Genomic DNA, 26,652 nt, shown 5'->3' on the forward strand with positions numbered 1-26,652 from the left:
TGTGAAACCCCCGCCAGCAGCGTCAGATAATCTCACATCGCCGATGAGAACAGCGCGGGTATTCCCTTTCCCTACTGGCCGTGAACGCACCCCTGTGCACTGCTTTATTAACCCTTTAACACTAGAAGTCCCAGCATTTTTCTGTCTACCTAGAAGACCCAGAGAGGGGTCATTTGGCCCGACGCTTTTCCCGAATACACTAATCACTCATTTTGTTATGGTAATGAGGCTGTTAGGGGCAGTTTGTCTAGGTAGACAGAAAAATTATACATGTGGGAAATGCCGAAAGGAGCAATGGCAGTGCCAGGATTGTGAGTGACTGCTCAAATGTATGTCAGTCACGTTTACATGGACATGGTTTTTCATTCTTTGTAAATATGCTTTTTTCTTTGTAAATTTTTTTTTTTAAACTATTTTTGGCACACAAAAATAACAATTGCTTCTGCAACAACCCTCCACACCAAAACTGGGAAAACAGTTGCTTTTTCATTCTTTGTAAATATGTTTTGTTTTGTATTTTTTTTAACAATAAATGTCAGAGTGTTGATCCCTTCATTCTGTTGATCCTTGCAAAAACACACACAACCTACCTCAGAACTAAAGCTTGAGCTGTAAGGTCCCCTCCCCCACACAGGCTCAAGTGGCCCCCTGCCGTGTGCCACTAACAGCCACATTTTCATAACAAAAGGAGTGTCCACAGGGGGGACTAGGGGTGAAATGACCCTCTTGTGTGTTGTCTAGGTAAAAGTGTCAATTGACCCTTCTCTGGGACTTCGCGTGTTAAATCCCTACCCAATTTGTCCCCAAGATTAGGGGTGCGCCAGGCGTGAATTTAAAGCCACCCTAACACTATGTTTTTCCCCTTTGAAAAAAGTTTCCACCGGCACGATAGGGTACTCGTGAATATCTCCATGCTCATATTTAACCCGCACCCGTGTAACCTTCCTTAATGTCCCAGGTCGAACCAGGTTTTGGTGAATCATGGACTGTTCGCAGCCCGAATCCACCATCGCCCGGTGTATACTCCCTTGTATCCTTACCGGTACATAGTATGTCTCTCCTGGTCCGGGGCAGGGTGTTGGAGGCTCGCCAACCCGGATCACCTGCCCCACTTCCATCGCTGGACACTCCCGTTGCAGGTGTCCTAGCCGCCCACACCTCCAGCACACCTGCCCCGGCATTCGAGGCGCCGTTTGCGGGGGAAACGAAGTGTCCGCAGCGGCCTGGCCCTTAGGAGGAGGAAGCAGACTCGGGTTGTGTCGTGGCCGTGACCACGGCTGGGCTCCTTCGGATGGCAGCGCCCGCATCCTGCGCGGCGCCGGGACTGGCCGCTCCGCTCCTCCTGCAGCCTTCTCCTCCTTCCCCTTCTCCCGGTGTACGGCCAGGTGGTCCTCCGCCAAGGCTACCGCCGCTGCTACGCCTTGTGGCCGATGGTAGCGGACCCACGCACGCTGACGTCCGCGCCGGGATTGCCTCCAGGAATTGTTCCAGGATGATCTGCTCAATTACCTCCTCTATTCCTCCGGGTTGCAGCCATCTTGTCGCCGCATCTCTTAGCTGTTGGCCCAGGGCGAAAGGCCGCTCCTCCGGTCCGTGTCTCATGGTCCGGAACCGGCGTCTGTGGTCCTCTTTGGACCCTCCTGTCCGGTCCAACACCGCCCTCCTCATGTCCCGGTAGCTCACCCGGGACGCCGGTGGCAGGCTGAGCGCCGCTCGCTGCGCCTCTCCCGCTAGTAACGGCAGCAGCCGCACCGCCCACTCTTCCTCCGGCCATGCGCATGCCTTCGCTGTCGCCTCAAACATGTCCATGAAACTTTGAGCCTCTTCTGCCTCTGCCATCCTGTGCATCCCCACCGTCGTCAGTGTCGTCCTCGCTGCTGGGATTGTCCCTGCTCCGGACCTTTCCGTGAGCGCTCGTAGGATCTGGCTCTGCTGTGCAATTTGGCGCTGCATCGCCTCTTTCTGCCGGTGGTTTGCCGTCAACACCTCCGCCAGGAGCTGTACAAGCGCCTCTATGGGGTTTGGTGACGACATCGCAGCCTTTCTTCTTTTTTGTCTTTTTTTTTTTTTCTCTCTCCTTTTTTACGTTGGGCGCCAGATGTAGAGGTCGTTCCCTACCCGTTCCCCGAATATCACTTCAGGAGTCAGTTGTGCCGTTTAACCAAGCCTTTAATCACCATGTGATTCATATGTATATTATTTCCAGTACAATCTTTTCAGATGTCTGTCTCTCCGGTTTCTCCCACCTCTCTCCTCCGCTGGCCGCTCACTGTTAAAAACAACAACTGATTAGATTAACGCATACCACCTGCGAAATCTAATCACCTGCCAGCTGCGTCTCGCCGTCCCGCACATAGTCGATGGTGCTCCGCCCTCAACACCATTGACTGAGGCGGTGACCTTTTGCTCCTGCAGTGCGCTGATCACAACCTCCTCCCACAGTACTGTACAATCTACTAATACAAGTTTCAATCAATCAATCAATCAAATATAAAACGTCAACCTATCCCCAGGTGCATGTCTTTGGAGGTGGAAGGAAGCCGCAGTACCCGGAGGGAACCCACGCAATCACGGGGAGAACATGCAAACTCCACACAGAAAGATCCCGAGGCCGGGATTGAACTCACGACTACTCAGGACCTTCGTATTGTGAGGCAGACACACTAATCCCTCTGCCACCGTGCTGCCCATGTTTGTTTGTGAAACTCTTCAATCTGTTATTGAACAGTTTTTCAATTATTTTAGAAAATTGTAAAAATAAAGAAACAGGTCTATCATTTGTAAATGTGTGTTTGTCTCCAGTCTTATAAATCAGTACAACTTTAGCTATTTGCATTTTGTTTGGGAATTTGACAGTTTGAAATGATAGGTTACTAATATACATTAATGGTCCTAAGATCTCTTCAATAACTTATTTTATCGTTTCCATATCAATTTCATTACAATCAATTTAAGTCTTGGATTTGCATTTTTTTCACGATTTTAACTATTTCCTCCTATGTCTCTTTTGTGAGGAACATTGAGTTGGGATTTCTATCTATAGGGTCATTGAAGTCCTCAGTTGAAACTTGGTCTGGAATCATTTCCTCCACATTCTGTCCAATATTTACAAAGTAATTATTGAAGCTTTCAACTACTTCCTTCACGTTTTCATTATATACATTTCCGTCTGAGAAATATTGGGGGTAATCCCTCTTCATGTCATTTTTAATAATGCTATTGAAGATGTCCCATGTTGCTCTCATTGTTTTTGTTCCTGTCTAATAATTGGCTGTAATATTATTTTACATGTTTGTAGTATGTTAACTAGCTAGTTTTTATACTTGTACTTATTTTTTGCCTCTGTAGTTCTTTGTGTTATACATTTCCTACGTTTGTATATAATATATTCTTATTACAAGCATTTTTTTTATTATTTTGTCATCCATGGTTGATTGTTATTTCTCTGCTTTCTACTGAGGTGTTTCCATGGACAATGTTTGTCATAAAGTATTATGATTGTGTTTTAAAAATTACCACATGCTTCATCAACATCATTTTCACTATACACATTGTCCCAATTTTGCTTTTCTAGCTCATTTTTTAAAAGCAATCATCCTCTTCTCTGTGCATAGTCTTTGGAATGTCTTTTTGTCATCCATGTTCCTCTTCTTGTAGTTTCCATCATATATTGTGAAAACTGGCAGATGATCACTGATGTCGGTTATAAGTAAACCACTTGAAGTGTTGTTTTCAAAATCATTGGTAAAAATATTATCAAGCGGGGGTGTTTTTGTAGCCCGGAAGAGTTAGGGCTGCAAAGGATTCTGGGTATTTGTTCTGTTGTGTTTATGTTGTGTTTAGGTGCGGATGTTCTCCCGAAATGTGTTTGTCATTTTTGTTTGGTGTGGGTTCACAGTGTGGCGCATATTTGTAACAGTGTTAAAAAATAAATAAAATAAAATATGACCCCCCTCAGTGTGACATGTATGGCTGTTCCTCAAGTATGTCTTGCAATAACTTGCGTGTGTCTGCAGAAGCCTCATACAACATTTGTCTGGGCCGGCACGCTGTTAGTATGGAGAAAAAGATGATGCGGTGAAATTTTCTAGAGGACACTTAAGGCAGTGCCATCCCAGCACGCCTTCGCCACACCGTGATTGTTAGATTCCTTCAGCTCCGCACACAACGCTGTCAAGCGCCATTAATTTAAAACTCATTTAAAACTCATTTAAAACTTGCGGGCTGCACTAACATTAAACTTTCATATCAAGGTGGGGGCCGCAAAATAACGTCTCGCGGGGCGCAATTGGTCCGCGGGCCGCATGTTTGAGACCCCTGCTATACATTGTATCAATGAAGTCATCAATGGAATGTTGCTTGTTACGGTTCAATAGGTCAATATTAAAGTCACCACATAAAAAAAATGTTTTTTGACCAGTGTCCATGTAATTTGCCTTGATCCAGTCTTGAAACGTTTCAATACTTGACTTCGGTGATCTGTATATACAACTGATGAATATGTTTTTGCTTTGACTTGACATATTTCAATGATTATACATTCTAAGATATTATCTATATCAAATGACATGTGTTTTACCACTTTGTAGTTCAGGTTTTCCATCACGTACACAACTACACCTTCATTTTTGTTGGTTCTGTTGATGTAGTTTAGTTCATATCCTTCCAGATCAAAATATTTTCCTTTTTGACCATCGATCCATGTTTCTGTGACAGCGATCACTTTGAAGGGTTTGTTGAATTGTTGCAAAAAGTGTTTTTATGTTGTTGTAATTTGCATACAAGTTTATGCTGTTAAAATGAATAATTGACAATTTGTTATGACATGTAATGTTGCTGTTATATTTGTAATATGCATAATAAAAACAATTATTACTGATGTGGGAGAAAACATTTATATCTGGATCTATATCGTTCTCCAAATTCTGTTTTTTATGGTCTTTGTTGCATACGTTTTTCAGTTCCATATGTTCTTGTTCAACAATCTTTGATGTTGTTTTCATAATCTTTAGAAGCGTAGGTGGATGTGCTCCTGAATCCAGGTGTTCTTGTTTAATGGTCCCTTGGAACGTAGTAGTGTTGGCGTTGAATTTTTCCGTCAGACTCCATTATCATCATCGTTGTGGAAGCAGTGTCAACTTTCATATTTGTCCAGGTCCTTGATGTCATGGACAACAAATACTCTTACTTCCGGATCTCCATTCAGCTTGATGTAGATTTTACAGTTGGCGCTCCAAGTTCCCTGAAATTTTCCCTACTTTCTCAGGTCGTATACTTTCTTGGCGATTTCAGCATTACGTTTTGTGATGTGCTCATTCATGTACACATTTGTACCCTTCAGCTTCTTTCTCTGTTTCAGCGGTGCCATTTTAGATTATCTGATATTTCTTCTTCCATTCGATGGTATTAATGTCGATTTCAATTTCTTCTGATTGCAGAGAGTTGACCACTCGCTGTTCTGCCAAGGCAACATCCATTTCATCTGGTTCTCCTCCATTATTCACAGCTTTTGCGTAGGATCTTGGTTTAATTTGGTGCCCTGTCGCAATGATACAATTCATTCGTTTATCCTGATCCATTTTATTATGATATTCCTCAGCATATTGTTGTCTCATTTCACTGCAATAATTTCCTCTTGGAGAATCTTCCCTTCTTGACGCATTTGCTGAAAACCCCTTCTCATATTATTATTCTGAGTTTGCAGACTTGCTATATTTTCCTGCAGACTTCTCAGATATTATTTAAAATTCTGTTGTTACTCTTTCAAGGTCTGCTTTGTGATCTAATCTTGCATTTTCAATGTAATTGACAATTTTTGTAGCATCCAGTCCTGCTTCCCATTGTATCCTGTATCCAACATTAAATCTTGCTTCTCCTCGTGTCCTGTATCCAGAGACTCATTTGATTCAGATGACACGGTAGGTTTTGGGTTTTAAGTTTTTCTTCTATGTTTTTCTCGCTAACGGCAGTTGCTTCTTTGGCAAATTGCAGCATATTTAATTTGTTTTACTTTCAACAATTTTGTGCTGTTCAGAGATCAACTTGAATTGTCAGCCTGTCAACTTACAACACTATGTGTCCTCGAAAGCACTTTAAAACAGCTTCAAACTTTCGCCAAAGCTTCTAGTTGCTAGGCAACCGCTTTGAATTGCGATGGGGGCCATTGGCTTGAGGCTAACGGCTCTTCCAACTCGCCTTATTTCAGCGAAGTAATGCCTCTCACCGAACCAAAAGCAGTTCGAAGATGCTAGGTAACTCTCCACTGGCTGTGGTCACAAATCAGTGGTCAAAACCTTCAAATTGATCAAAAACCCTGGTAACAAAAAGCAGAGCCTTTGCGTCTTCTCCCATTGCCAGTGACAATAAATAATTACAAACCCCGTTTCCATATGAGTTGGGAAATTGTGTTAGATGTAAATATAAACGGAATACAATGATTTGCAAATCCTTTTCAACCCATATTCAGTTGAATATACTACAAAGACAACATAATTGATGTTCAAACTACTTTTTTTTTTTTGCAAATAATCATTAACTTTAAAATTTGATGCCAGCAACATGTGACAAAGAAGTTGGGAAAAGTGGCAATAAATACTGATAAAGTTGAGGAATGCTCATCAAACACTTATTTGGAACATCCCACAGGTGAACAGGCAAATTGGGAACAGGTGGGTGCCATGATTGGGTATAAAAGTAGATTCCATGAAATGCTCAGTCATTCACAAACAAGGATGGGGCGAGTGTCACCACTTTGTCAACAAATGTGTGAGCAAATTGTTGAACAGTTTAAGAAAAACCTTTCTCAACCAGCTATTGCAATGAATTTAGGGATTTCACCATCTACGGTCCGTAATATCATCAAAGGGTTCAGAGAATCTGGAGAAATCACTGCACGTACGCAACTAAGCCTGTGACCTTCGATCCCTCAAGCTGTACTGCATCAACAAGCGACATCAGTGTGTAAAGGATATCACCACATGGGCTCAGGAACACTTCAGAAACCCACTGTCAGTAACTACAGTTGGTCGCTACATCTGTAAGTGCAAGTTAAAACTCTCCTATGCAAGGCAAAAACCGTTTATCAACAACACCCAGAAACGCCGTCAGCTTCGCTGGGCCTGAGCTCATCTAAGATGGACTGATACAAAGTGGAGAAGTGTTCTGTGGTCTGACGAGTCCACATTTCAAATTGTTTTTGGAAACTGTGGACCAAAGAGGAAAAGAACCATCCGGATTGTTATAGGCGCAAAGTTGAAAAGCCAGCATCTGTGATGGTATGGGGGTGTATTAGTGCCCAAGACATGGGTAACTTAAACATCTGTGAAGGCGCCATTAATGCTGAAAGGTACATACAGGTTTTGGAGCAACATATGTTGCCATCCAAGCAACGTTACCATGGACGCCCCTGCTTATTTCAGCAAGACAATGCCAAGCCACGTGTTACATCAACGTGTCTTCATAGTAAAAGAGTGCGGGTACTAAACTGGCCTGCAGTCCAGACCTGTCTCCCATTGAAAATGTGTGGCGCATTATGAAGCCTAAAATACCACAACGGAGACCCCCGGACTGTTGAACAACTTAAGCTGTACATCAAGCAAGAATGGGAAAGAATTCCACCTGAGAAGCTTAAAAGATGTGTCTCCTCAGTTCCCAAACGTTTACTGAGTGTTGTTAAAAGGAAAGGCTATGTAACACAGTGGTGAACATGCCCTTTCCCAACTACTTTGGCACGTGTTGCAGCCATGAAATTCTAAGTTAATTATTATTCGCAAAAAAAAAAAAAAAAGTTTATGAGTTTGAACATCAAATATCTTATCTTTGTTGTGCATTCAATTGAATATGGGTTGAAAAGGATTTGCAAATCATTGTATTCTGTTTATATTTACATCTAACAATTTCCCAACTCATATGGAAACGGGGTTTGTAAATTAATGTAATAAATAAAATGTTGCAAAATGGAAATACTGTTCTTACATGCATCCATTTCTGTGCGCAGTGTGTAGTAGCGTGTGTGAGATTAAAAAAATGTGTCATGATGAGGTCTACGTCAGGTTTATTAGCGATTACTAAAGACTCAATATGCCACATTAGCAAGGCAGATAGTATATATTCATGACAGGGACTTTGATGTCCTGCCCTCGAGGCGATACATCATCATCTTTATTAGTGACCTACTGAACACCTGCTCCACAACAGCATTGCTCCGTCAGCAGTTCGTAGACAGGAAGTGAAACAACCGCAGACTCTCAGAACAGGAAGACATTTGGTAACAAAGGCAGGATGTGTGGGATCCATAACCTTTGACCCTCATGGACCAAATCCTGTATCAGCAGCTGCATCACGGCGAGGTGGCCATTTCACAGAATGATGTGCAGCTTGCGGTATTATCTCCCAGAAGTGATTTGTGTTTTGTTTAGCTGAAGCTGTCAGAACAACAATTGATAAAATGCTTGATTGATCTGCTCGTCATCATAAAATCAGTTAGCACTTTATGGCATGCTAATTTACCTTGTGATGCTATAACAGGCCGGCACTACACATAGACGGTATGAATAAGTGATGTAGAGCAGCATCATTCAACAATAAAGCTTTAAGAGGCGCTAAAGAAGAGAAAAACACTGAAAAACCAATAAGTAGGAATTAAATATGTATCTACTATAAATAAATAAATAAATAAATGATAAATGGGTTATACTTGTATAGCGCTTTTCTACCTTCAAGGTACTCAAAGCGCTTTGACAGTATTTCCACATTCACCCATTCACACACACATTCACACACTGATGGCGGGAGCTGCCATGCAAGGCGCTAACCAGCAGCCATCAGGAGCAAGGGTGAAGTGTCTTGCTCAAGGACACAACGGACGTGACTAGGTTGGTAGAAGGTGGGAATCGAACCAGGAACCCTCCGATTGCTGGCACGGCCACTCTACCAACTTCGCCACGCCGTCCCTGTCCAGGAAGACACTGATGATAATTCCAGTTATGTTTAGGTTCAGCTTTATTTACTACATATACAATGTACCGTATTTTCTGGACCATATAGGCGCACCAGATTATAAGGTGCACCGCCGATGAATGGTTTATTTTCGATCTTTTTTCATATATAAAGTGCACCGGATTACAGGGCTTATTAAAAGAGCCATATTATTTTTTTTTTTTTCTAAATGGAAAACACTTCCTTGTGGTCTACACAACATGTAATGGTGGTTCTTTGGTCAAAATGTTGCTTAGATTATGTTTTACAGATCATCTTCAAGTCGCTTTCTGACAGTTGCTTCAGGATGCGCCGTTTTGTGGGCGGTCTTATTTACGTGGCTCACCTTCGACAGAGTCTTCTCCCCGTCTTTTTTTTTTTGTAGCGGTGTAGCGTGCAAGGACGGGGGTGAAAGAAGTGTCAAAAGATAGAGCTAACTGTTTTAATGATATTCAGACTTTACTTAGATCAACAATGAAGCAGCATCTTCTCATCCGTGGCTCAACAGTGCAACAACGTCGGATATGTGTTCCGTGAAAAACCGTCCAACCGGAACTCTCTAATAACTGAAGTTCCGTGCGTGAATTATATAAACTCACTACACCGATATGTTTTAGCGCTTCCATAGTGAGATATAAGTTAGAACTTTACGCTACTTTATATTAAAAATGGCAACAGCAGAGGGTGAATGTCCCATAACAAGAAGATGGTGAAAAAGAAGAAGCTTATCGACTACGACATCGGCACGGACTACAGTGGCGGACTTGCGCAAATTTTCAGGACTTATCTCAAATACACATCAGCAGGTACCAGAAGGTAAGAAAAATTGGTTTTGCATAATATTGTGAAACAAAACGTCAGATAATATTTTTGCTAATGGGTGCCATTTTGCGGTCCTTATACTCACACCATAGTAATACTTGTATCTCTGACTACGGTAGCCGTAATGGGCCGACAATCCATCAAGCGGTGCGGCTTCAAGGTCGTACTAAAACATTTTGACAGATTTTTGAGTGCCGTGTGTAATTTTCTTTATTTTCAATGGAACATTTAAAGTTTTGGTGTTTTTTTACTGGCGTCATTTTGCAGTCTACATGTATCTCTTATGTGTGACTACCATCTACTGGTCACACTTATTACACCATGTACCAAATAAAATTGCTTCGAGGTCGGTAAGCACAACCAGAATTATTCCGTACATTAGACGCACCGGGTTGTAAGGCACATTGTCGATTATTTATGAAAGGATTTTAAGTGTGCTTAAATGCTTGTCTAAGTCAGGTCTTCTTAAATAGTAAGGCGGGCCCCCTTGGTGGGGCGCGGTGCGATGACAGGGGCGGCTCATGTGACCTCAGATAACTTTTCAAAATGCACTATCTTGATGCTAATTTATATTGGATATACTATACAAATGCTACTGATTAGCATTAGCATTTTTATATGGCAATTTCAACACCTCTGAATTTGAAAATAAAAACTACAACTAAGATGCATGTTACAAACAGCTGATGTGTAACAAGTAAAACATTTACAGTACAAACACTTTGTAGAACTCAACAAAAGACCAAACTGGTGCATTTATTTTGATGGCAAAGACTTCTTCTTAACTATGGCATCACACCTTGGACACACTGAAATGAATGCATACTTGCAAATGATACTCAGAAGTGTAACAAAACAAAATATAACACTGGAGAACATATTTATCAATATCAGCTGAGTGTCAAATGTAAAATATTTATTTTAGATTTTATTAATCAACATATTAAAATTCGGGAACCTTTTTGGCTGAGAGAGCCATGAAAGGCAAATATTTTAAAATGTATTTCCGTGAGAGCCATATAATATGTTTTTACACTGAGTACAACTAAATGTGTGCATTTTTAAGTAAGACCAACATTTTTAAAGTATAATAAGTCTCTTATTCTTTTTAATAACATTGTTATTCTGAAGCTAACCAATAATAAATAAAATACTTCTTACCATTAATACGACTTCTCTAACAGGTGCGGTAGAAAACGGATGGATGGATTAAAATGCATGCAAATGTTTTGTATTTTCAACCTTATTTCAACTGTGATTATCAGCGGAATTATTCATTACTTGTTGTGTTAAGCAATGTCAGCTAAGATTTATCTGAGAGCCAGATGCAGTCATCAAAAGAGCCACATCTGGCTCTTGAGCCATAGGTTCCCTACCCCTTTAGTGTATTTTTGTTCACATTTTAAAAAACCAAACTAGTATTGGGAAAGAGGTGAAGTCTTGTAGTCAAGCAGTGTGTTTGTGTTAATTATTTCCTGTGAATTGTGTTCAAGCACCTCAGCACGGTGGAAGAGGGGTTAGTGCGTCTGCCTCAGTTCGATCCTGCGCTCGGGATCTTTCTGTGTGGAGTTTGCATGTTCTCCCCGTGACTGCGTAGGTTCCCTCCGGGTACTCCGGCTTCCTCCCACCTCCAAAGACATGCACCTGGGGATAGGTTTATTGGCAACACTAAATTGGCCCAAGTGTGTGAATGTGAGTGTGAATGTTGTCTGTCTATCTGTGTTGGGCCTGTGATGAGGTGGCGACTTGTCCAGGCTGTACCCCGCCTTCCGCCCGAATGCAGCTGAGATATGCTCCAGCACCCCCGCGACCCCGAACGGGACAAGCGATAGAAAATGGATGGATGGATGGATGTGTTCAACCTTCACTGTACTTTTTAACAACAACAACAACAACGTCCATCAATCCATTTTCTACCGCTTATCCCTTTTCGAGGTCGCAGGGGGTGCTGGAGCCTATCTCAGCTGCATTCGGGCGGAAGGCGGGGTAACAACAACAAATAAAATGCTTAATTATTTTAAGTACCGACTTGAAAAATGCACGTAACATTTTAAGCCTGATTCACAAACCTATTCCTCAATTCCGCTCTGCAGTATCTAAACTCAACACAGCAGAAGCAAATTGACGTGAAAAGAAGACCCACATGCACACACAACCTTAACTTCCCTTTCTGTGCGTCTCTAACGAGTCTTCACAATAGCAGTTTGGGTCTTTGAGTTAATCCTGCACCTCTCTGCTCTGCTTTTAATCCACCAGTGATGAAGGCAATATTGGATTCATGAAGGCATGCACACTTATGTCGCTGCACACTCCAGCTCGCTTGTCCCCATCATTAGCTGTGAGGGCTGCAGCACATGCTCTCAGAGATAAGACCAGCCGAGAGCAATCAATAAGCGACAAGACGTGAACAACATGTCAGCTGTCAGTCTCTGGCCATTGCTTACCGCTGATGCTAATGTAAGAAACCTTCCAGTGTTGCCACTATTTACATCGACCAATTTAAACTAGTAATTGTTCAGCTTCACACAGTAAAAGAAGAATCGATTTTGTCTTTGACGCTTTTTTCTCGGCAGCTCGTTAGCGCGTTATATGAGCCTGATGCTTCACGGAAACCAAAGCGTGAGCCGCAACCCAGAACACGCCCTTAAGCCGTCCATCATCGACGTGCCCGGGATGCAGCTCTGCTAGGGCCAGGCAACGTGTCTCCTTGGCAACATGGGCGTGCACCAGTCTCCCTCGGGAGCATCTTATTGAGCCGAAATGGAGTGTGTGTGGTGTGAGGAGTGAGGTGGCAGCATTCGATGAGAAGTCACACGGAAGGATGTGTAATATAGTAGGAATTAACTTGTAGCACTTTTCAAAAACAAGTGACAGCGGCAACCTTGCACAAAAGATATCATAATGACTCAAAATTGTCCTCAAAGTTAGAACATTTTAAATAAAACAGCAAAGAAGAACTTGTTTGAAAAACCCCTCCTGCACGTCATTCGCGACAGTGACACAACCTTATACAAAATAATTCATCAGAACGACTTCAAACAAGAAAACAAATATTCCACAAAGTCATGGAAATGAGAGTAAAACAGCTAAAGAGAACATATCGTTTAACTCAGTGTTTCCTAACCAAAGGGCTCAATGTTGGGCCGCGATCTCCTCCTATGGGACCACTAAAAAATATATTTCTCAGCTGTGGTCTGTGTGTGCCGCAGCGGCGCTCAGTTGTAATACACTTTTCCTCCACTTGTGGCAGTAATGACAATATGAAACAAACAGAAGAAGTCTGCTTCTTTACTAAAGTCATCAATCATCATTTGTCAGTTATTTATGAGTCCCTTCCTATGCAGTATATTTGGTTACCGTATTTTACAGACTATAAGGCGCACTTAAAATCCTTTCATTTCTCAAAACTCAACAGTGCGCCTTATAACCAGGTGCGCATCATTTTGGTTGTGCTTACCGACCTCAAAGCTATTTTATTTGGTACATGGTGAAATGATAAGTGCGACCAGTAGATGGCAGTCACACATAAGAGATACGTGTAGACTGCAATATGACTCAAGTAAACAACACCAACATTTTAGATGTTCCATCGATAATAAAGAACATTACACACGGCGCTCAAAAATCTATCATAATGTTTTAGTACGACTTTGGTAAGCTATGAAGCCGCACAGCTTGATGGATTGTACTGTGCTTCAACTTACGAGTATTGTTATGGTGTGTGTATAAGGTAAGACATTATCTGGCGTTTTGTTTCGAAATATTATGCAAAAGCTACTTTTCTTACCTTCTGGTACCTGCTGATCTGTATTTGGTATCTGCCTAAGTCCTGAAAATGTGTGTGCTTCCGCCTTTGTAGTCTGTGACGACACCGTAGTCGATAAGCTTCTTCTTTTTCTCTATCTTCTTGTTATGAGACATTGATCCTCCGCTGTTGCCATTTCTAATATAAAGTAGTATAAAGTTCTTACTTACATCGGTCAGTAAACTCGCCATGAAAGCGCTAAAACATACCGGTGTAGTGAGTTGAATTAATCACCCAAGGAGCTTTAGTTATTAGAGAGTTCCGGTCGGACGGTTTTTCACAAGACACATTTCCGGCGTTGTTGTTGCACTAGTGAGCCACGGATGAGGATATGTTGCTCTGTTATTGATTTAAGTAAAGTCTGAATGTCATTAAAACAGTTAGCTCCATCTTTTGACACTTCTTCCACTCCCGTCCTTGCACACTACACCGCTACAACAAAGATGACGGGGAGAAAACGCTGCCTAAGGTGAGCCACGTAAATAAGACAGCCAAAAAAACGGCGCATCCTGAAGAGACTGTCAGAAAGCGGCATGAAGATGATCTGTAAAACATAATCTATGCAACATTGACCAAAGAACCACCATTACATGTTATGTAGACCACAAGTGTTTTCAATGTAGAAAAAATAATAATAATACGTTAATGCGCCTTATAATCCGGTGCGCCTTTTGTATGAAAATAGACCTGAGTAGACCCACTCATCGGCAGTGCGCCTTTAATCTGGTGCGCTCTATGGTCCGGAAAATACGGTGGTACTTTTTTTCTTTTTAATATTAGCCTGACCTAAGCCAAAAGTTATAATCTTTGTGATTAACACATGCTTTAATATCATTTGACATGCTTGTCAGTAGGCTAATGAATACCGGATAGGAAACCAAATAGGATTACTAATTTAGTGTTAACATTTGTGTGGGTGCCCCTCTGTAGTGGAAAAGTTGGGCCCCAAGGTCAAAAAAGGTTAAGAACCTCTGGTTTACCTAATTTGATTGCCCCTCTTGACAGCAGCAAACCTGCACAAAATAAATCATCAGAACGTTTTCAAATTAGACAAACACTATTTCGTAACGTCATACAAATTGCAGTAAAACAGCAGAATTAAACATGTCATTTAATGAATGCCCCTCCTTTAACACAATTCATGATAGCGGCAACCTATACAAAATAAATCAGAACCATTTCAAACAAGAACAAAAATATTCCACAAAGTCATAGAAATTGCAGTAAAACATATCATTAAATGAATGCCCCTTTTGCATGTAATTCATAACAGCGACAACCTTGTGCAAAATAAATCAACAAAACGACTTCAAGTAAGACTGCAAATATTCCACAAATTCATAGAAATTCCAGTAAAACAACACAATAAAACAAGCCATTTAATGAATGCCCCCCCCTTGTACATAATTAATGGCAGTAGCAAAATTGTACAAAACAAATCATCAGAACGACTTTATATAGACAGGAAATATTCCACTAAGTCAGAGAAATTGTGGCAAAACAGTTCTAAAAACAGAATTGATCAGACAAGTACACAGGCTGTGGCATGAATGATCAATGTAAGCACAGGCCATTTTCCCCAAGTCCAACAGTACAAATTGTTTAGTGTGAGTAACTTCCAAAGAAACCTTAAAAAAACGTTAACCTTCAGTGTGTAAAGATGCAGCATTTAAGTCTTTTCGTCAAGACAAGTCATTCTTTGTTTAGCTTTTTGGGCATTTTTACCTGCGTTTTGGTTCACTTCCTGTCTTGCGATAGTCTGAATGAATATAAGAAGGCTCAAACTAGGGTTAGGAAGGTGGTATGGGGGGCAAAAAGAAATGGTTGGGAAGATGTTTGCAATAAAATTGGTAAGACTACTCTGGTAGGAGAGGTGTGAGGAATGATAAAGAGCATGAGAGGTATTAGAAGAGATACACAGGACCAAGTGATCAAAGAGTAAGATGTAATAGTAGTGTTTGACAAAGAAAAGGCAGAAATGATAGCGAAAGCATTAGTGAGAATACACAGTTTTGAAAATTTGACAGAAAGCGGTAAACGTGGTCGGGAGGAAACAAATGCAGCTTACCCAGGGGGTCTGGATAGTAGAGGAGATATATCCAATCCAATCCACTTTATTTATATAGCACATTTAAACAACAAAAATGTTTCCAAAGTGCTGCACAACAATATTAAAAACAATATTAAAATACTATCCTTAGCTCCACCAATGACTGAATTAAAAACAAATAAATAAATAAATAAATATAAAAACAATATAAAAACAATATAAAAATAAATATGATTAAAAACGATTTTAAAGGGTAAAACCAATTAAAACAGTAAATAGAAATCAAAATTAAAAAATTAAAAAAACACAGGACAACAGAGGACCACACAACTCACGTAGTGTTAAAAGCCAAATAATAAAAGTGGGTCTTAAGACGAGACTTAAAACATTCCACTGTGGAAGCAGTTTGAACATGGAGGGGCAGAGTATTCCAGAGCTTAGGGCCGACCACAGAGAAGGCCCTGTCTCCCCTGGATTTAAGTCTGGTCTTGGGCACCACGAGCTGGAGCTGGCTCTCGGACCTCAGAGCATGCGCAGGAGTGTAAATTTGGATGAGGTCCGAGATATACTGAGGTGCCAGTCCATGTAAAGCTTTAAAAACAAACAGAAAGGTTTTAAAATCAATTCTAAAATGAACAGGGAGCCAGTGCAAACTCTGATGAATTGGTGTTATATGCTCGCGTTTCCTGGTCCCTGTTAAAAGTCGTGCTGCCGCGTTCTGGACTAACTGCAACCGGGAGAGAGCTTTTTGGCTAATGCCAGCATAACGTGCATTGCAGGCGACTTGAAATATATATAGTAGGTATAATGGATGCTCTGTAACGTTGGATGAAATGGCAAGAGCAATATTACGAGCATCACCATCATCATCTCCTGGTAAGGACAACATGTAATACAACATGCTTAAGCACAAAGGGCCTAAAGCTGTCATTAAAGTTCTAGGATATGTACATGTATGTACAGTATGTATGTATGTATGTATATATAAGTATGGGAGGTTGGAACTTTGCCTCAAAGTTGGAAAGAGGCGGTGATTGTCATGTTTAGAAAGCCACGGAAGGATCCACAAACCCAAACAGTTATAGGCCGATAGCTCTGACCTCCCACTTGGGGAAAGTCACGGAGAGGAAGATAACGGAGAGGCTGGTGTATTTTGGGGAGAGGAGAAGGATTCTATCTGCATACCAAAGCGGGTATAGCAAAGGAAGGGAAACTATGGATCCTGTAATGTGTTTGGAAGCAGGAAGGCTCGGGTTAATAAAGAGTCAGTTTTGGCAGTACGTTTTGGTGTAGAAAAGGCTTACAACCTGGTTTGGAAAGAGGGACTACCATATTTTCCGGACCTTAGGGCGCACCGGGTTATAAGGTACACTGCCGATGAGCGGGTCTAGTCAGGACTATTTTCATACAAAAGGCGCACCGGATTATTGGGCGCATTAAAGGGGTCATATTATTTTTATTTTTATCTAAATTGAAAACACTTCCTGGTGGTCTACATGACATGTAATGGTGGTTCTTTGGTGAAAATGTTGCATAGGTTATGTTTTACAGATCATCTTCAAGCAGTTTTGTGGGCTGTCTTATTTACGTGGCTCACCTTCGGGAGCGTCTTTTCTCCGTCATCAGCGGAGGATGAATATTCCATAACAAGAAGATAGAAAAAAAGAAGAAGCTTATCGACTACGGTGTTGGCACAGACTACAAAGGCGGACTCGCGCAAATTTTCAGGACTTATACAGATCCCAAATACAGATCAGCAGGTACCAGAAGGTAAGAAAAGTTGCTTTTGCATAATATTGCGAAACAAAACGCCAGATAATATGTCTTACCTTATACACACACCATAATAATACTTGTATGTTGAAGCACAGTACAATCCATCAAGCGGTGCGGCTTCATAGCTTACCAAAGTTGTACTACAGCATTTTGATAGAGTTTTGAGCGCCGTGTGTAATGTTCTATATTTTCAATGGAACATATAACTTGTTGGTGTTGTTTACTTGAGTCATATTGCAGTCTACACGTATCTCTTATGTGTGACTGACATCATATTGCAGTCTACTCGTAACTCTTGTGTGACTGCCATCTCCTGGTCACACTATCATTTCACCATGTACCAAATAAAATAGCTGCGAAGTCAGGTAAGCACAACCAAAATTATTCCGTACATTAGCGCACCGGGTTATAAGGCGCACTATCGAGTTTTGAGAAAATGAAAGTATTTTAAGTGCACATTAAAGTCCGAAAAATACGGTACTAATTAAGTTAGGGTTGATGGATATCTCGGGTCGAACTTGGAGATTGATTAAAGATTTGTTTTTCTAAATAGGTATGTACAAGTTAGAGTTGGGTCAGAGCTGTCGAGCATGTATCCAAGTGGAAAACGGTACTCATCAAGGTAGTGTCACTAGCCCAATCTTATTTTCTTTTGTGATCAATGATATCTTTAGCAGATTAAAGGCAGTATTGGGCGATCATCATTTGCAGACAATGGAGCTTTATGGAAACGTGGTGGAAATGTTTCTCACAACTATCCATCCATCAACAAATAAAATTCAAGAGGCAGTAAATGTAGTGGAAGAATGGTGTTATCGGTCGGGTTTTAAGTTTTCAGTGGAAAAAACAAAAACCCTAGTGTCTCTCATTATATTGTATGGTCAGGTAATAAAACATGTAACTGAGTTTAAGTTTTTGGGAATGTGAATGGATGCTAAGCTTACATTGAATGCACATGTTACCAATATTGAACATGATGAGATGTCTGGCAGAAGTAGAATGGGGCGCTAGCAGAAAAGCCATGAAAAGGTTTTATATAGCTATGGTAAGGGCAATTTTACATTATGGATATATTGTGTATGGGTCAGCAGCAAAAAGTGTTAAAGAAATTGGAAACAGTTCAGACACTGAGACGGTGTTGTGGAGCTTTCAGGACAACTCCTCTTTCTGCACTACAGGGAGAGAAGGGGGAGATGCCAATGCAGATGAGAAATAAGCAATTGACTATGCAGTACTGGGTGAGTCTCAGGTCACTCGGAAATGCAGCATCCAACAAGCAGGACAATGTTACTGTGCTGGGAGAGTGAGGGAGCTAAATATGAATATTTTGCATGGAGGAGCAGAATAATAGCAGATGACATGAGCTTAAAGGTCTACTGAAATGAATTTTTTTTATTTAAACGGGCATAGCAGATCCATTCTATGTGTCATACTTGATCATTTCGCGATATTGCCATATTTTTGCTGAAAGGATTTAGTAGAGAACATCGACGATAAAGTTGCAACTTTTGCTCGCTGATAAAAAAAGCCTTGCCTGTACCGGAAGTAGCGTGACGTCACCGGAGGAAGGACTTCTCACAATTCCCCATTGTTTACAATGGAGCGAGAGAGATTCGGACCGAGAAAGCGACGATTACCCCATTAATTTGAGCGAGGATGAAAGATTTGTGGATGAGGAACATTAGAGTGAAGGACTAGAATGCAGTGCAAGACATATCTTTTTTCGCTCTGACCGTAACTTGGGTACAAGCTGGCTCATTGGATTCCACACTTTCTCCTTTTTCTATTGTGGATCACGGATTTGTATTTCAAACCACCTCGGATACTATATCCTCTTGAAAATGAGAGTCGAGAACGCGAAATGGACATTCACAGTGACTTGTATCTCCACGACAACACATCGGCGAAACACTTTAGCAATGAGCTAACGTGATAGCATCGTGCTTAACTGCATATAGAAACAAAATAAATAAACCCCTGACTGGAAGGATAGATAGAAAATCAACAATACTATTAAACCATGGACATGTAACTACACGGTTAATGCTTTCCAGCCTGGCGAAGGTTAACAATGCTGTTGCTAACGACGCCATTGAAGCTAACTTAGCAACCGGACCTCACAGAGCTATGCTAAAAACAATAGCTCTCTACCTACGCCAGCCAGCCCTCATCTGCTCATCAACACCCGTGCTCACCTGCGTTCCAGCGATCGACGGTGCGACGAAGGACTTCATCCGATCACAGATGCGGTTGGCGGCCCGGAGACGGAGGAAGTTAAGGTGAGTTCGCCGGCTAGCGCGTCTGCTATCCATCTCTCAGTCCTCCTGGTTGTGTTGCTGTAGTCCGCCGCTAATACACCGATCCCACCTACAACTTTCTTATTTGCAGTCTCCATTGTGCATTAAACAAATTGCAAAAGATTCACCAACACAGATGTCCAGAATACTTTGGAATTTTGAGATGGAAACAGAGTTTTTTTGTATAGGATTCAATGGGTCCGTATACTTCCGTACCAACCCTTGACGTCACGCGCATACGTCAGCATAAACAAATGTTTTCAACCGGAAGTGTGGCGGGAAATTTAAAATTGCACTTTATAAGTTAACCCGGCCGTATTGGCATGTGTTGCAATGTTAAGATTTCATCATTGATATATAAACTATCAGACTGCGTGGTCGGTAGTAGTGGGTTTTAGTAGGCCTTTAACACAAATGCAATTTTCCTAATCAAGACCTTAAACAGTTACTCCTCCATGGTTGTTCCCTGCGGTTTCAGTGGATATATGGCCACAGCAAAAGGTCAAAGGTCAGGGCTGAGTGGAAGTGTGTCAGTGTTGGTTGAAGACTATTTGAGAAGCTGGACAGGGCAAAAAAAGAAAAAAAAAAGTCTATTTGAACACTAAATACTGTTTGTTTACTCCAATACGCACGGACTGATCAAAAGATCCAACCACAGGAAGTACAGGCTTTGCTTTTGTATTACCAAGGCTCCAGATAGCAGTTAAAGAAAGAACACCAAACCGTTTGGCAGAGTTTACAGTCGAGCTACTGGCAATCACGGCAGCACAACAGTGGGTAAAAGAGTCACAGCTAAAAAAGATGGTGGTCTGCTTCGACTCAAGGTCAGCATTAATCTCGAATCAATATTTTAGGTCGCAAAGCAGACAAGATATACCGTATTTTTCGGACTATAAGGCGCACTTAAAATCCTTTCATTTTCTCAAAACTCGACAGTGCGCCTTATAACCCGGTACGCCTAATGTACGGAACAATTTTGGTTGTGCTTACCGACCTCAAACCTATTTTATTTGGTACATCGTAAAATGATAAGTGTGACCAGTAGATGGAAGTCACACATAAGAGATACATGTAGACTGCAATATGACTCAAGTAAACAACACCAAAATTGTACATGTTCCACTGAAAATACAGAACATTACACACGGCGCTCAAAAATGTATCAAAATGTTTTAGTACGACTTTGGTAAGCTATGAAGCCGCAACACTTGATGGATTGTACTGTGCTTCAACATACGAGTATTATTATGGTGTGTGTATAAGGTAAGATATTATCTGGCATTTTGTTTCGCAATATTATGCAAAAGCAACTTTTCTTACCTTCTGGTACCTGCTGATGTGTATTTGGGATCTGCATAAGTCCTGAAAATTTGTGCACATCCGCCTTTGTAGTCCGTGGCGACGCCGTAGTCGATAAGCTTGTTATTTTTCTCTATCTTCTTGTTATGGGACATTAATTCTCCATATATATAACCATTTCTAATATAAAGTAGTGTAAAGTTCTTACTTATATATGTCAGTAAACTCACCATGAAAGCGTTAAAACAGGTGTAGTGGGTTTACATTATTCAGCCAAAGAACTTTAGTTATTAGAGAGTTCCGGTCGGACGGTTTTTCACGGGACACATTTCCGTCGTTGTCATTGTTTCCGGATGAGGAGATGCTGCTCCATTATTGGTTTAAGTAAAGTCTGAATATCATTAAAATAGTTAGCTCCATCTTTTGACACTTCCTCCACTCCCGTCCTTACACCGCTACAACAAAGATGACGGAGAAAAGACGCTGTCGACGTAAATAAGACCTACCACAAAACGGCGCATCCTGAAGCGACTGTCAGAAAGTGGCTGGAAGATAATCTGTAAAACATAATCCATGCAACATTTTGGCCAAAGAACCACCATTACATGTTATGTAGATCACAAGGAAGCGTTTTCAATTTAGAATTTTTTTTAATAATATGACTCCTTTAATGCGCCCTATAATCCGGTGCGCCTTTTGTATAAAAATAGACCTGACTAGACCAGTTTATCGGCAGTGCGCCTTATAATCCGGTGCGCCCTATGGTGCGGAAAATACGGTAGTTAACGAAACATATGAAATATTGTTTAAGTTTGAGAGGGTGAATACCAGCCTATGGGTTCCGGCTCACACAAACATAAAGGGCAACGAATTGGCAGATCAACAGCCAAAACAGACACTAACGCTAGAGCGGCACAGAGAGGTACCACTCAGTAAGGCAGAGGCAAAATCATTAATTAAAGGAAATCTTTTGAAAGAGTGGAAAGTACACTGGGACATGAATACAACAGGAAGACAACTTATATGCAATACAGGACACAGTAGGAGCGGCAAGAACTGTATGGAACACAAGAGAAAGGAATCATATCACATTAGATTAGGACACACCAGACTGAATAAGACATTGCACCTTATAAACAAACACCCAAAAGGATAATGTGACAGTTGCAAAGAGGTAGAGTCAGTGGATCATACAGTAGAGAAAGGAGAAAACTAAAAGAGAAAGTTAGAAGACATGGACAAGAGGAGCTTGTACTAAGGGGTACTAAGCAGCAACCCGAACATTTTAGTGAAGTTCCTACAGGAGACGGGTCTATGGATTAGAATTTAGTATAGGAAGGTATACAGTATATGTATGTAAGTGAGGGAGGGAGGGAAAAGGACGGGAACTCTGGTTCACACGCCGATACAGTAGGTGACGGTAATGCACCTTTAATGTTGGGTGACTGTCATTAAACAAAAAGCAGCAAAAGCAGCAGCAGCTCTTATTTTGTGTCCATGACCTGTTTTGTTTGTGTTGTTCCTGCAGTAGCTTCACCCCTTAGCACGGTCTTCAGTTTAGTGAGTGTTTTGCACCTGCTATAATCATTACCTGGGCACTATTTAAGCCATTCTCACAGCCCAATGGGTTGTGGGATATGTTTGGTGTTTGTTGGAGGAACGCACGCGTTATGTGGACTTTGAGATTTTTCACATTGGATTATGTTTTTGTAGTTGGCTCGCCAGTCCGGCTCGCCCTTTTTGGCCCACAGCAATGTGCATGGTATGTACATTGTTTGTTTTATACATTTAGACATTAAATGATCTTTTATCTGCACATGGCCTGCTGTCTTCCGTAATTTGGAGTCGCGACCTACACTACAAAGAGTGAACGCAACACTTTCGCTCCTTTTAACGGCTATTTACAAACTAGCTGAAGCAACTTAGTTGACAATTAACTCATTAACAAGCACCTAATTAACAGGCCAGCTGAGTAATGGCCACCAAAGAGACTGATCAGGGATTTATGCTGCCGATACGTATCATCCATGAGTGAGATCGGCCGATACAGATCACATGTATTAACTGTGATTCTTTCAATGTATTTATGGCAAGTGCTATTGAAAGTTTAATAATATAAACTGGTTCCTTATTCTCTTTCAATACATACACTTGTTTGATCAAATCAAAGTCAATAGTACACAATAATTTAATCAAAAACTATTACGTTTTTAAATAATTTTTGCTCCCAAAGTCCTTTTGTGTCCTGGTAATTATTCCTTAAGTTTACTTGCATTGTAGCTTTTTGTGGCTAAAGTAGTTATTTAATACACCAAATTATCTTATTTACAGTTTAAAGATAAGTAACTACTCATCTTCACATTTGAGAAGGCTTACATAGGAACTGTGAAGGAATTAATATCTGTAAAGCAAACAAAATCATGTGTGATTACTAGAGATCGATCGATTATTAGCGCTGGTATTTGGCATTTGGACGTACATTGGTATCTGTCTTTTTCTACCGTTATCTTCCTTTTTTTTAAACTACAAAATAACTACATCAGCAAATAAATATATAGACATGTACTGAACACAAATATAAACTCAACACGTTTGTTTTTGCTCCCGTCCCTCAAAGATCTAAAACTCTTACTATATACACAAAAGACCCATTCCTCTGAAATATTGTTCATAAATCTGTGTTAGTGAGGACTTCTTTGACAAGATAATCCATCCCACCTAACAGGTGTGGCATATCAAGATGCTGACTAAACAGCATGATTATTGCACAGGTGTGCCTTAGGCTGCCTACAATAAATGGCCACTTCCAAATGTGCAATTTTGCTTTATTGGTGGTCTGGGGGGTCAAAAAAAGCAGTCAGTATTTGGCATGAACACCATTGACCTCACGCACTGCAACACATCTTCGCATAGAGTTGATCAGGTTGTTGATTGTAACCTGTGAAATGTAGGTTCACTCCTCTTCAATGGCTGTGCCAAGTTGCTGGATATTGGCAGGAACTGGAACACCCTGTCGTATACGCCAATCCATAGCATCCCAAACATGCTCAAAGGGTGACATGTCCGGTGAGTATGCTGGCCATGCAAGAACTGGGATGTTTTAGCTTCGAGGAATTGTGTACATATCCTTGCACCATTGGGTCGTGCATTGTCATGCTGCAACATGAAGTGATGATCTTGGGTGAATGTCACAACAATAGGCCTCAAGATCTTGTCACGGTATCTCTGTGCATTCAAAATGCCATCAATAAAATGCAGTTGCGTTCGTTGTCCATAACGTATGCCTGCCAATACCAGAACCCAATCATGGGCCACTCGATTCACAACATTGACATCAGCGCGGGCCTTGACTTTGACACATAGGCCTTAGAGAATATAAGACTGAGGACCCCCATACTCTCCCAAAAACAGATTTTGTGGATTTTCTTTCTCACTTCAAACTGTGTTTACTCAAAAATTGTTCAGTTTTTTCTTTGATATAACTAAAAACAAGATTGGCAGCTTTGAGAAATGTTTTCTTTATTTTTCTTAAGCTGTTTTTTGGCGTCTTCAGGCCGCCTCACACATTGCTAACTGTTTGAGATGATTCTCCTACATCTACCAATCATTCATTGATGTCCCCTCTTTGAAGGTATAACTTAACAGTAATGAAAACGTTCCTTCCTCTGGATCCTAGTGGGCAAGAATTTGATACAGCACCTGTCATAACTGTCGTGGCCCCGTCCACTTACGGCCTTCTTCAATTGAGTAGCCATTTTGCCGACTAAAGCCAAGAAAAGTACCTTATTTCTGGGTGCAGTGCAAAAAAACCAATCAGAGGCTCTCCGCCACCTAAAGAGTTAAAAAGTCAATGGAATTCATGTGTAGAGGCTTGTAAAGACCCGTCCGCGTCAGTCACTGTTGGTTGGGTGTGTGCAGCATATGACGGTGCATATACAGCCAGAGGCCAGGACAAAAGTTAGTCCTGTACGGTCGTAGTACTTGAATAATACACTATAAAAGTGCATTTTGTAACATGCTGGAACCCTTATGATAATATTAAAGCATTAAAGCTAGCTGTATTTACTAAAATACAAGTTTAATGTTCATGTAACGCTCCCCCAGAGGTTGTAAAATTTGGAATTAAACTAGTTATTTTCAGGGAAATTTGCCTTAAAAGTTGCCTCAGCAGTCATTACACCAGAAGTCAGCCCAGTGAACCTCTCAAATATTCATGTTACTACATGTCACTAAAGTAGTCTGTGTTTGGCTTTTTCTTCGACTTTTGAGAAAATGCATGATGACAACCATAGAACAGGCAATGGAATCTATGAACATAGATCACTGTTTGAGTCACACGTGACTAACTACACAAGAACTTGCTCAGACACAGGCAACTCGGGCGCCTCTTAGCCCGGGTGAGGAGTCAGTTAAGATAGAACTTACCAGCGCCAGGCTGGAAAATTCCTGCACACATAACATTTCAGCATGATTGTACAGGGGTTAGTGCATGTGCCTCACAATACGAAGGTATTGGAACCTAGTGATAAAAGCTGTACATGGTTCTCTGCCCTGGAGGTCCAATACAATATGGTGGAAATGACCACGTTGACAATAAAAGCAGGAAGTCACCGGTATTGGCTTAAAAAAATACTGTGCATCCTTAATTTTTTATAATAACAAAATATTAGTGCATGTGCCTCACAAAACGAAGGTCTTGGGTTCGATCCCTTGGCTCGGGGTCTTTCTGTGTGGAGTTTGCATGTTCTCCCTGTGACTTTTCGATACTTTTCTAAATAAAGGGAACCAAAAAATTTTAACAGAGAACAATTTTGTCCTTAAAGGCCTACTGAAATGATTTTTTTTTTATTTAAACGGGGATAGCAGATCCATTCTATGTGTCATACTTGATCATTTCGCGATATTGCCATATTATTGCTGAAAGGATTTAGTAGAGAACAACGACGATAAAGATCGCAACTTTTGGTATCTGATAAAAAAAAGCCTTGCCCCTACCGGAAGTAGCGTGACGTAGTCAGTTGACAGGCTCCTCACATTGTCCTATTGTTTTCAATGCAGCTAGAGCGATTCGGACCGAGAAAGCGACGATTACCCCATTAATTTGAGCGAGGATGAAAAATTTGTGGATGAGGAACGTTAGAGTGAAGGACTAGAATGCAGTGCAAGACATATATTTTTTCGCTCTGACCGTAACTTAGGTACAAGCTGGCTCATTGGATTCCCACTGTCTCCTTTTTCTATTGTAGATCACGGATTTGTATTTTAAACCACCTCGGATACTATATCCACTTGAAAATGAGAGTCGAGAACGTGAAATGGACATTCACAGTGACTTGTATCTCCACGACAATACATCGACGAAACACTTTAGCTACGGAGCTAACGTGATAGTCTCGTGCTTAACTGCATATAGAAACAAAATAAATAAATCCCTGACTGGAAGGATAGACAGAAGATCAACAATACTATTAAACCATGGACATGAAAATACACGGTTAATGCTTTCCAGCCTGGCGAAGGTTAACAATGCTGTTGCTAACGACGCCATTGAAGCTAACTTAGCAACCGGACCTCACAGAGCTATGCTAAAAACATTAGCTATCCACCTACGCCAGCCAGCCCTCATC

General features: G+C 41.1%; 1 protein-coding gene across 2 annotated transcripts in view; it reads right to left on the reverse strand.

Annotated features, from left to right (window-relative positions):
- Positions 1–912: 912 nt before the first annotated feature.
- LOC133654285 (uncharacterized) overlaps positions 913–26,652 on the reverse strand; it is a 75,549-nt gene continuing 49,809 nt past the window's right edge. Inside the window, exons 2-3 of one of the 2 annotated variants that reach the window (XM_062054539.1) lie at positions 2,326–2,453; positions 913–2,269 (exon numbers count right to left, since the gene is read on the reverse strand). In XM_062054539.1, the coding sequence (XP_061910523.1) occupies positions 1,231–2,034 (804 nt within the window). In that variant the 5' untranslated portion in view covers positions 2,035–2,269; positions 2,326–2,453 and the 3' untranslated portion in view covers positions 913–1,230. The remainder of the gene's footprint in view (positions 2,270–2,325; positions 2,454–26,652) is intronic. The other variant, XM_062054548.1, reaches the window with a different exon arrangement.

Source organism: Entelurus aequoreus, linkage group LG01 (genome assembly GCF_033978785.1).
Source record: "Entelurus aequoreus isolate RoL-2023_Sb linkage group LG01, RoL_Eaeq_v1.1, whole genome shotgun sequence".
Classification (NCBI taxonomy): domain Eukaryota; kingdom Metazoa; phylum Chordata; class Actinopteri; order Syngnathiformes; family Syngnathidae; genus Entelurus; species Entelurus aequoreus.